We start from the raw sequence: 12721 nt of genomic DNA, 5'->3' as shown, positions 1-12721 counted from the left end.
CTGTCCTCTGAAAATATAAAAGGCAGGCCTCCATCATCCATACTGTTCTCTTAGAGTCCAAACTCCTAGAGTACAATCCACCAAGTTTTTAACATTCAATGGACTTGCTAATCCAAAGTTCCAATGCATGTCCACAATCTCTCAAAGGAATAAGTCAATATCAACTTGAATTCGACTCACTATGTGATAAACACCATGATCAGAAGCAAGTTGAGTTGGAAAAGATTTATTTGCCTTATACTTCCACATGTTAATCTTTTGTCAGAAGAGGTCAGGACAAAAATACAAGGAGGGCAGGAAGCTGGAGGCAGGAGTTACTCTAGAGGCTTTGGAAGGGTGTGACTTAGGGTTTGCAATATGTGGCATGCACATCCTGCTTTCTTTTAGAAGCCAGGACCACAAGCCCACGATGGCATCATGTAACTTCCCCACCAATCACTCATAGTACTCTACAGACATGTTTATAGTTAGATCATTTGGAGACATTTTCAATTTCTTTCTCTTATTTTTTTCATTGATTTATTTTATCAGCTTTACATCCTGATCACAGCCCATGTCCCTTGGAGACATTTTCTTAATTGAGGTTTCCTCCTGTCACAGGAATGTTGCTTGTGTCAGTGCATAATACTATTCAAAACATGGATCTACTTTCATTCTTTGGTTAGATATCAAGTAATTCCATTCTAGTTTTGAATATAGGGGCTAGTTATGCATCATGCCTACCTATTGCTTACTGTTTTTCATGGTTACTATATAGGAAAATTATAAGTCTCCTACTGACTCCATAAGGTAAATGTTACATCCAAGACCATATGTTGATCATTTCACACTCATCCATAGCATTTTCTCCTTCATTCTTTTAGTTAATTATGTTATCCCTTCTCTACACAGGAAGAAGTAGAAAGAGAAAGTCAGAAGAAAGTGGAAAAGGTAGTGATGGGAAAGAGAAAGAAGGAACAGGTACAACTTTCTAAGACTTCCCAAGTGCTCAAGTTCCTGGAGAATGGCAAGTACCCTAATTCTCACATTGAAAAGTTTACAAGTCTAAGGCATGCCTCCTATTGGGTACTGAAATCACCTATTGTTAATGGATTCATGTTACTATGTGTCTTTTAATCCAGTTGCACTTTATCTTCTATATGAAATCATGTGTCCTTGATTCGATACATATATTTTAGGATGTTAATGACTTCTTGGTCAAGTGTTTCCTTATTAGAATGAAAGGTCCCTCTTCTCATTAGTTTCAGTTCAAAGTCTATTTTGGCGGATGTTAAGATAATGGCACTTGCTGTTATCTCCTGGTTCCATTGGAGAGCTTTTTTCTATCCTTTTACTCTAAGGTGGTGCCCATTTTAACACTAAGATGTGTTTCAGAAAAATTTATTTTTTTATTCATTCAGTTAGTTTCTGATTTTGAATGGGGGATTAAAGCCATTCATGTTTGAATAATTATTTAAATCTCTGTTTTATATCTGGCCATTCTACTGTTGATTTTTGGTGTTGTGTCAATGGTATTTTGTGTTTTTCTAGCTGTAACTTTATATTTTCGTCTTTCTGCTATTCTCATTTCTACCTTCAGCCCAAAATATTACTTCCCATATTGCCTTATATTTGGTAACCTGAATACAAATTCACAATACACACACACACACACACACACACACACACACACATATACAGGCTGTCTATTTCTCTATGTTGTGGACATTTGTACTTAGTCTTCAATCACAACAGTAGTTTTACTAGGTATATTATTTTATATTGACTGTCATTTACGTCCTGAGATGCAGTTTTGCAGACTTTTCTGGTTTTGAAAGTTTAACTTGAGAAATCAGCTGTTCTTTCTCCATTAATCTGTAATTAGAAAAGTTCACTTTTCCATTTGCTGGGTTTTCTTTGTCACTTGCAGTTTTTCTCTTAGAGCTTTCAATTCAGTTTTGTTTTGTATTCTTAGTGTTTCAACTATAAGATGCATAAAAACTTTTGTTAATGATCTTGTCATTTTTTATTCTGTGTGCTTCTTATATTTGTACGGATGTGGGTTTGTGGCAGTATTCTTCAATGACCTTGTGGAAGGTCATTTGTTTGCCACTCACTTGGGATTTTTCTCTGTGGCTTGGGCTTATAATTTCAAGATTTGACTTATTTCATGGTGTCCTACATATACAATCCTTCTAAATACTTTACCAAATGAACCATATTTCTAGACCAACAGCCTGATTTCTGCTGATAATAGAGCTATATTACCTCCCATCAGTTTACTCTGTAAGAAAAATGGCTTTCCCCAAGTATGTTTTTTGGAGGTAACATTTTCATAATTTTAGCAAAATAGATGTTGATTTTTATGTGAGTCTATGAAGCCACTGTCAAGTATGTATGGAGGATACCTCGAATACTTAGCAGTTTGGATACCTTGGGATTGTTTTTCTACTTCCTTCCAATGGGATATTATTGCTATTACTTTTGTTATTCACAAGGTCTTTATCTATTCATCCACACACAGAGTTAAGGCCTGGAGAGAATAGGTCACACATGGGAAACCTAGAGCTCAACTGTTTCTACACCATTGTTCTCCTGAAATTAGAGAAGTTTACTTTTTCCATTTGATGGTGCCCATTTCTAATAACCTTGAAGTCAAAACTGCCTTTTCCAGATGACGAAGTATGGGTGTAGAGGGAGATGAGCTAATGGCATTTCTTCCATATAACTATTTCTTCAGGTCTCATTCTCCATAGATGTTTACAAAGACCCAGATGGGTGAGTGTTTCTTTTGCTCTACATTATAGTGAGCACAGTAAGTAGGTGTTAAAATTAAGCAGGGTTCTATAATAAATCGAGCAGTCTCTGCTTAGAATTTTACTTTTTCATTATATTACACCATAAGCAAACAGAAAAGATGCTTGCAGACATAAAAATATCAATGTAATGATGAATAAGAACATGGATTCACTAAATTTGATTTTTTATTATATAGGTGACAGTAGAAATGGTTATTGGGAAGAGGAAAAGGCCCAGTAGAATTGTGAATAGAGACAGGAAATGTTCATAGGGTGAAGATAAATCAATAGGTATTTTATGTTAAATGAAAATGTTATCAAACCTATCACTTTTTACAGTGATTGTACACTGATAAATATCTTAAATGTAGCTCCCGTCTCAACCTTTCACAAGACAGAGGATTTTCTTGAGAGTGTGGTCTAATTATTCTAAGATCATGGTTTCACCTAGGTATGGCCAACTGTGTTATTTTTCCATCCCTGTATCAAAATACCTGGGATATCTTAGAGGGTAAAAAACAAATCACTGATATTTCTTGGTGAGCAGGAGTACATATTATGGTACATTAAGTTGTACTTTGTATTTTCTCATTTACTACTTTGCTCAAGTTACCTGACTAGTGTGTATTTATTTACATAAAACAAGAATATAGAACATATATAAACTAATTTAACATTTATCAGTAATTTTCTGGTATGGTAAGTTTAAGTATACTTAGGAATTCTTAGGAATGTTTCCATTAATGACATGGTAAAACATAAAGCCCTTTTAACATCATAAAAGTTTTATATGTTTTACACATATTGTTTAATCTACTTCAATGATTTCTAATAAAGTAGATCATTTGTAGGTACTTCAAAAATATTTGAAAAGCTCACCTCATTGCTAAATTCATGTAAAATTATTCTTACACAACTATAAACTGGATAATTTTCAGTAGGATTTTTAGTTATTTTACTTAAATGAAGTAATTTTTCTTATTTCAAGTTTTATAAATTGAATTTTGTAACATTAATACTGAATGATATCGAGTAAGCTATTCATTCAATAGCCATGAGAAAAGTATTTGCAATTCTTGAACAGTATAAAATCATTTAATGTCAAAACCCCTAATGTTTCCTTTAATAGTATCAAATTTGAATTGCTTTCTAAAATATCATTTGTACACACACACACACACACACACACACACACACACACACACGCAAAATGCCAACAAAATTTGTTTTTGTGATAAATATTACAAGTCCATTTTTTATTTTCCTGGAATGTAAGATATATATATATATATATATATATATATATATATATATATAATAAAATTGAAAATAAAAGGCAGTTGTGTGGCATTATGCCTATTACCAAAGCACTTTGAAAGCTAAGGCAGAAGGATCATGGGTTTCATCAAAGTATGTCTGAACTAAATGTTGAGAACTGTTTGTCCCTCTCCCTCTCCCTCATCACATCCTCTGTCTGACTGTCTCTCCCCCTCACAGACACAGACACAAATACTAGATTAAAGTGAAGAACTGACCATGTAGAATTATGAAATTATTTTCAGTAACATGGAATGAAATAATGCCAGCAACTGCCATTAATTCTCTGGCTACAGAGTATAAAAAACATAAAAAACCATTTGTCAGAAACAGATGTTTATGTTTTTTAACCATTACAGAATTTTCAGTTTTTAAACATTACAGATTTTTCAGTTTGTTTTGAATAATTTATTTTAAAAGTCTACACTGGTACACTAGGCAGGACTGTGGATCTGATCCTGTCACCCAGTAAACAAAGGACACATTCTTCATTTTCCTTAAGTTCATCTTACTTCATGAAAATCGTTTAATGTACCTCTGTCTCTCACTCAACTCAAGTGATATAAACATATTCATGATAGCAACTCCAGAACTCACTATTTTGGTCTATTCTTACATCTGATAGTCCAACAATCTCTTTTTCTCTTTCTTTCTCTCTTTGCACACAAACACACACACACACACACACACACACACACACACACACACACACAAATTTCCAGTGAACATTCTCATATCTTCCTCAAACTTACCCAACAAGTATTACTGCTAATATTAGTTATAAATAGTAAAATTCATTTAGTTATATGAAGCATAAGCTAGATATATCAAACAAATATTAATTTAATGTATATCAGTAATTTTCTAGTCTGTTAAGTTTGCATATAACTAGGAATTCTTAGGGAAGTTACAGATCACGGCTAAGTAAGGCATAAAGCATTCTGAACAACATATAAGTTTCAAATGTTTATGTAGATTTGTTTAATCTCTTGTAAAGCATTCTAATAAAATAAAAAACTTGCACCACGCACTGTGACAATGCTCTGACAGGATTGCTGCCCCACGGTCTCTGCAGAGATACCTCTGCTGCTTCATCTCAGGGGAACTGGCTCATAACTGTGAGATTATAACATCCTACTCAGTAGCTCTGTGCTTCCATTTAAACTTGTGCCAAATTTAATTTCCAACAAACAATTTAAGAGTATCAGGTAATAATTACTATTTTATTAAAAAGTAACAAGTATTGCTGGCTATCTCTTTTATTATTTATTTTTTAGTTATTTCATGAACTAATTTGAATTGCCAAGTTTTTCATCTATCTGAGATTCCTAAAAATATCGTGTTGTTGACAATGAACTGTACATCAGCCAACAAATTCATTTGTCACCTGAAAGTCACATACTTATTTTAATTTCTTTCTGAGCAGTCATACAGCTCATTATGCTAAATGTGATAAAGCTTAAAATGAAAATAATATTTTTGGATTATTATCATTGTTTGTTCCCTATATTACTACATCTTCAAAAACAATACAAAGATGGCTATATGTGCATAAAACAAGATTGTTCTAAAATATTGGAATAAGGAAGAGGTTAAGTGACTGTTCACAGAGAATGTAGAGCTCTCTCTGCCTCTGCCTTTGTCTCTGTCTCTGTCTCTCTATCTCATTCTCTCTGTCTCCCCTTGTGTGTGTGTGTGTGTGTGTGTGTGTGTGTGTGTGTGTGTGTGTGTGTGTGTGTGTGTGTTTGCCCTCCCTTTTGTGTGGCATTCCTCTTCAGACAACTGGCTGCAAACTGCTTAGTCTTTTGGTTTGGGTGACTTAAATAACTGATGGTTTCTCCACTGTTGCCAATGTTTATTGATATAGTCTGGGTTTTTACTACTTAGAACTAAATATTGCAGGTTAAACTAACATGGAAGCCATGAATGTTGTCAATTTCTTTTCAAATAAAACATTATTTTTCTCAATGCATATATCTGTGTTTTTACCCATGTCAGCTTTGTTCTTTTTTACCACCAAATCTCAACTCCACTGAGTCCCAAATAAAGATGCCAATTTATGAGGTAGAAGGGGCAAATTTTACATTTTACATTAATATCTTTTACCTTACTATCATTTATTATATTACTTACAATACTTGTCTTGTGTTAATGAAATATTACCATATAATTAGTTATAAATTATATATATATACATATATACATATATATATATATGGTTTGTCCATTTGTAGTTTTAAAATTAGAATTAGGGAACAGTTCTTAAATTTTGGAGGCCAAGGCTTGAACTAAGTATGATCCTGGAGCTTTTTAATTAAATAATTTATATATGTATGTGTATGTATATTTATATTTTGCCTACATATATTACCTGTGTACCACTTGTGTACCTTGTCAGATAGGGCAATGTATCTGCTTGAACTATAGTCCTAGATGGTACATGAATGATCATGTCATTACATGTCATGACAATTAAACTCATGTCTTTGCAAAAGCAAACAGTCCTCTTGACCACTGAGCTACATCTTTATCCTGTATACTTGAGTTTCTAAAAACAGAACATCATGATGTAGCTACTGTAAATGTATGTTGGTAAGAGAATCAGATGTTTGACACTGGTGATTCAGATGAATCCATTCCTTTACAAAATTAAGATTTTTTAGGAACAAATTTATGTATACATAAAATGTGTGAATTATGCTGTCTTATTCATGGATATGTTATAGGATGGTCTTGGGCACTACCTTCTGTATTATTTTTTATACATCTATGTATGCATGTATATACATATATGGACTATACTAGAGAAGTGCAAGATAAAATTAGGCAAACATTTTCTTACAAAAATCTGGGCCAGTGTAGTTGTTTTCTCTTTCTCTATCACAAGCTAACTTTAAAGTACTAAATCAAATTAATTGAATGGGAAGAAATCTGTTTTAAACTATAAATTCACAAGCAGCCTCACAATCTGGTCATCTTCAGCAAGTTCATGTTTGTCATAATGTTTGGCAAATAGTGGTTCTCTTAATGTCACATTCCCTTTTGTTGGAGGCTCCAAATGCTATATCTTCAGGTGTGATTGGGTAGTAACTACAGAAACCAGGAAAGGAAAATGACACCATTGCCAGAATAGGGCTGGGGATGGGAGCAATGGAGAGCAGAATTTCAAGGCACAAGTGTCTTTACAGGAAAATGGAAAGGGGGCTTCTTAGAGAGTGGAGGGAGATAAATACTGAAGAAAGAATTAGGTAAAATATCAACAGGAATGGCTGAAAAGAAATAACTTCTTATTCTATTAACAATTTATAATTCCATTCAAAAGGAAAATAAAAACAGTATTTGCCACTATAGGTGGGAGTTAGTTTTTTAAACCTGAAAGTCAGTCCCATAAATTATGATGAGATGGAAACTAAACTGGTCTCCCTCTATGAATACTTATAATGATAATTAATGGTTACAGGATGTAGAAAGTACACAAATTGTCTCAAACTGTATCTACTCTTGAATTCAGATTATGCACTTCTTTGAAAAAGGAACATAAAAATAGATGACTTGAGGAAGATGTTTTGCTAATTAAAATAGTGGAATTATCATGAATTAGCACAGTTCTTTCATTAGAATTGTGAATGAAAACATAGGTATTTGCACAAAATAGAGCACAGTAAGATAATGGACTCCAGTCAGGTTTTTTTTGTGATATATTTTGTCACTATTTCCCATATCAGCATAAGTTTTATTCAGTTTTACCAATGTGATTATCTGTGTTCATCACTACTCTTTTAGGTGTTAAGTATAAAATGAAGCAATTTAAATAAACAGAATTGGATTTCTTAGGCCTGAGACTTGGCACTAGAAGGTCACAAATTAGGAATTCTGCATAAATATGTGTGAATGCATTTATTGTTCATAATATTGTATGTATATAGGCAATACATGAAAGGCATATAGAAATGAAAAATCTGGAACACAGAAAGTTAAAGAGACAAGCCAATCATCAACTAGTATGAATATAAAATGAGGATATGATTTTATTATCCAGTGTTTCACAAGCTTGATGTATACTCTATTTTTTTCAGATATTTGAAAAAAACTTCCACTATGTTCTTAAGATGAATACAATTTTCACTTATGTCCTCATTCAAGAATATCCTTTATTTCCAGGCTGGACTTGGAATCCTAGCAAATATGTCTCTTCTTTGCTTCTACATTTTTATAATCCTAGGTCACAGACCTAAGCCCACAGACTTGATCTCCTGTCAACTGACTTTCATTCACATACTAATGTTCCTCACTGGAGGGGACCTTTTCCTTACAAATATATTTGAGTCATTGAACATTGATAATGACTTCAAATGTAAGGCAACCTTTTACATAAGCAGGGTGATGAGAGGCCTCTCTATCTGTACTACCTGCCTCCTGAGTGTGTTCCAGGCTGTCACTATCAGTCCTAGTACCTCTTCTTTGGCAAAGTTTAAGCAAAAACTGAAAAAATATATGATCCATGTTTTCTTTTGTATTTGGTCTTTCAGTTTGTCCTACAGTAGTAGCCGGATCTTCTATGTTCGTGGTTTTACTAATGTGAGTGAGACTAACCAAATGCAGGTTACTAAATCCTGCACACTCCTCCGCATGAGCTCCATCATCAGAGTATTTATCTTTACAATGACAACCTCTAGAGATGTGTTTCTTGTAGGAGTCATGCTGTCCACAAGTGCATACATGGTGATTATCTTGTGTAGACATCAAAGGCGATACAAGCATCTTCATAGCATCAGACACCTGAGAGCATCCCCTGAGAAAAGAGCCACCCAGACCATCTTGCTGCTGGTGGTTTTCTTTGTGGTCATGTATTGGGTGGACTTCATCATTTCTTTCACATCAGTTCTGCTGTGGATTTATGACCCTGTCGTCCTCAGTGTTCAGAAGTTTGTGGTGTATGCCTATCCAACAATTAGCCCTTTTGTACAAATCAGTTCTGATAACAGAATAACCAATGTGCTGAAACTCATGCACTCAAAGCACTATCAGAGTTTTGTTAAAAAATAATTTTTCGGGGTTGGGGATTTAGCTCAGCGGTAGAGCGCTTGCTTAGCGAGCGCAAGGCCCTGGGTTCGGTCCCCAGCTCCGAAAAAACAAAAACAAAAACAAAAAAACAAACAAAAAATAATAATTTTTCTCTTTTCTTTAAAAACTTACTAATTTATTATTTATTCGTACCTGTGAGTGTTATATCAGCATGTATGTATGTGTGCACTCCTGGGACTCACAGAGGTGAGAAGATATAATGACATCCCCTGGAACTGAACTTCCAGATGACTATAAGGAATCTTCTGTCCAGCACCAATTATTTTTTTTCTAAAATACATTTTCTTTTAAAATGTAATGGCCCTAGCCCATATGTAGCAGATGTATAGCTCAGTCTCCATGTGGAGTCCCTCAACAAGTGGTGCCTCTTCCTAAAGCTGCTACCTGTCATGGAATCCATTCCCCAAAAAGCTGCCTTGTCTGGCCTCAGTTGGAGAAGTTGCACCTAATCCTGAAGAGACTTTATATGCTTGGGTGGGATGATACAATGGGGTGGAGCACCATCTCACAGGAGAAGGAGATGAGGAATGGGAGTGGAACTTTGTGAGTGGGATACTATTTGAGAGTTAAATGAATGAATGAATAAAGAATAAATACATAAATAAGAATAAAGAATAAATGAATAAATTAATAAATAAATGCATAAATTTCTGTAAAAATTAAACTTTGATGGTTCAGGTAGCAAAGCAGGATTCTTCGTATGATTTAATTAAAATATGTGGTATTACACATATACATTCTTTTGACATTTCTGAAGCTAAGTACTATAGAGTTTTAAATTTAACTGTGCAAAATAAGTTGATATTTCTACATGAATTATTTCTCCTGCTTACTTTGTAAAATGAATATTCCCTTGCTGCTACATTTACACAAAAGAAGATCCTTGCTGATAGTGACATTTTAAGCTTTCTCTCGAAAAGATTTTAATCTACTCTTATCAAAAATAGTTTAAATATTTTATTGTAGCTTTACTTCTATTCCCTAATTATAACTTCTCTGGATGATTAAACATAATGTGAATTTAAAGTCTCTGCTTTTTTCTAGTTATTTAATGACTCTTATAGGAAAATATCATGTGCCTATTTATTTGCACTTCAATTCCTTGATACTTATGAAAACATTGGTAAATAAAAACTGTTTAGATACACATACATGTTGTAAATTTGTTCATTTTGCATCTGTATGTATGCATGTATGTATGTCTCTGCACAGATGAACTATGTATGTATATGTGCACGTGGAAGCCAGGAGGCCATGTTGATTGTCACATGCTGTTTCTATTTGTTGTGCTGTTCCTGTTGACCTGATGTCTTAATAAGGCATTACTTTCTCTTTCTCTGGTAGTCCAAGGGCTTCTCCTGTTTCTACCTCTGCAGTTCAGGGATTAGAAATGTTTTCTTTTAGTTAGAAAAAACTTCATACAATACAGTCTGATTAGGGTTTCCTCTTCCCTATACATTCCATTTCCCTCTCGCCTCCTACCCTATACAGATTGTCACCATTTCTTTCTCTCTTTAGGAAAGAAGCAGACCTCGAAGTCATAACAACAAAATAAACAACAACGTAAATGAAAAAGTAAATGAATCAAAATAGGACAAAACACACAGAAGAAAAAGTACCAAAGCAAAAGCACAACAAAAAGAGAAACACAAGTTTTCACAGTTATCTCATATACATCAGAAACCATATATATATATATATATATATATATATATATATATATGCAAAGGATCAGTAAGACTCAACTAAGGTTGTTTTGTGTTGGCCATGTCTTGTATGGTTTGGAACCTACCCTTAAGAGTGGATAGTTTCTCCAAAAATACTCTCTTGGAGAAAACTAAATTTTTTTGCAAGTATTTATTAAAGGGAGATAAAATCTCAGTTATGTGGGAGATGAGTATCTACTACTTCTGCTCTAGGACTCCATTGTATCCAGACCTGTTCAGTCCCTAGGCATGGTGCACAGTTTCTGTGTCCATTGTGTTGGGTTAGACTTTGTTCCTCAGTGCCCTCCATTGGTTCTGTCTCTTCAAGTCTTCTAGTACTTCTTCCACAGAGTTACCTGTGTTCTGAGAGAAAGAATGTGATGGAGACTTCCCATGTACGGCTCACTGTTTTAACGTCCCTACTTTCTTCATATTTTCTAGCTGAGGGTCTCTGTATTTATTCCCATCTTCTGCTGGGGGAGCTTCTCTCATGATGGCTGAATGAGACTCATATTTATGAGTCTAGCAGTCTGTCATTTGGTGTCATTTTGTTGCTACATTCTTTTACAGGAACACTAGTATTTGGCTTTCTTCTCGGTCCCAGGCCTATACAATAGTCTTATTTCCTTGAAACCAGAGCAGTACTGGGTATGGATTTGATCTCATGGATTTCATACTTTAAATCAAGTCAGATATTGGTTTGTTACTCCCACAAGCTTTGTGTCACTTTTGCACCAGCACATCTTACAAGCTGGTCACCATTGTAAAGTGAAGGTTCTGTGGCTAGGTTCGAACGGTACCTTCGAACGCAATAAACCTTCATCCACAGATGTGAACAATTTAGTTACCAGAGTGATTTTTCTATGTTCAATGAGTTGTGTGAGTGCCATCTTCAGGAATAAGGTCTTAACATCAGACCTTATTTTATAGAGAGCACAAAATAGCCTTGAATATATCTTGCATTGTTTTAAAGTTCCCTTTGGCCAACACCATCATGAGATATATAGACAATTCCCAGTTTTGGAAGCTTCATTTGGTAATGAGAAATTTCATTTGAAGTACTGTTTCCCCTATTATTTTGTGACTTCATTTAGATCTAAAATTACTACTGTATTAAGTTTCCATCTGACCCTTAATGTTCTTTAGTTTTAACACTTCTTGTCCCACTTCCTCCTCCCAGTTGATGCGCTAATTTCAGTCCCCTCATCTATCCATATCTGTATATTCTATATTCCCTTCCTAGGGAGATCCACTCTTCCTCACCTTCCCTTACTCTGTACCTAACTTATGGTTATGTGGATTTTGATGTGCTTATGAATGACTTAATAAACAAAATTCACATATAAGCACATATCCAGTTTATATTTCTGGGTCAGTATTACAAACTCAGAATCCATGACTCAGAATGAGGTTTTCTAGTTCTATCCTTTTTCCTGCAAACTCATTTCTTTTAATGTCTGAATAATAGTCTAATATGCTAATGAACCACATTTCTTACTTATTCACCTATTGATGGACACCTGGTTTATTTCCAATATCTGAATATAACAAATAAGCAGGGTCTCAGTAGTAGAATGAATTAGTCTCTGGGTATATGTTCACAAGTGGTAAAGCTGTGTGTTTAACTAGGTCCATTCTCAGTTTCCTGATTTACTGATTTCAATTTTCTGATATCTACTATGAATGTATAAGTTTGTCCTCCCACCAGCATTAGAGGAGTGTCCTTTTTACTCCACATCCTGGACAGTGTAAAGTGTCATTGCTATTATTTACATTGACCATTCTGCCAGTATAAGGTTAAGTCTCAAATAGTTTAATTATGCATCAAAACAATGA

General features: G+C 34.3%; 1 protein-coding gene across 1 annotated transcript; it reads left to right on the top strand.

The window, feature by feature from the left end:
- Positions 1–8222: 8222 nt before the first annotated feature.
- Positions 8223–9140, top strand: LOC116902816 (vomeronasal type-1 receptor 100-like). Its single transcript, XM_032905148.1, has one exon. It carries the CDS (start codon positions 8223–8225, stop codon positions 9138–9140), a length of 918 nt encoding a protein of 305 aa, XP_032761039.1.
- Positions 9141–12721: the final 3581 nt, after the last annotated feature.

Source organism: Rattus rattus, chromosome 6, assembly GCF_011064425.1.
Source record: "Rattus rattus isolate New Zealand chromosome 6, Rrattus_CSIRO_v1, whole genome shotgun sequence".
NCBI classification, from domain to species: Eukaryota; Metazoa; Chordata; class Mammalia; order Rodentia; family Muridae; genus Rattus; species Rattus rattus.
The sequence above is the reverse complement of the archived record's forward strand: the minus strand, read 5'-3'. Positions and strand labels throughout refer to the sequence as shown.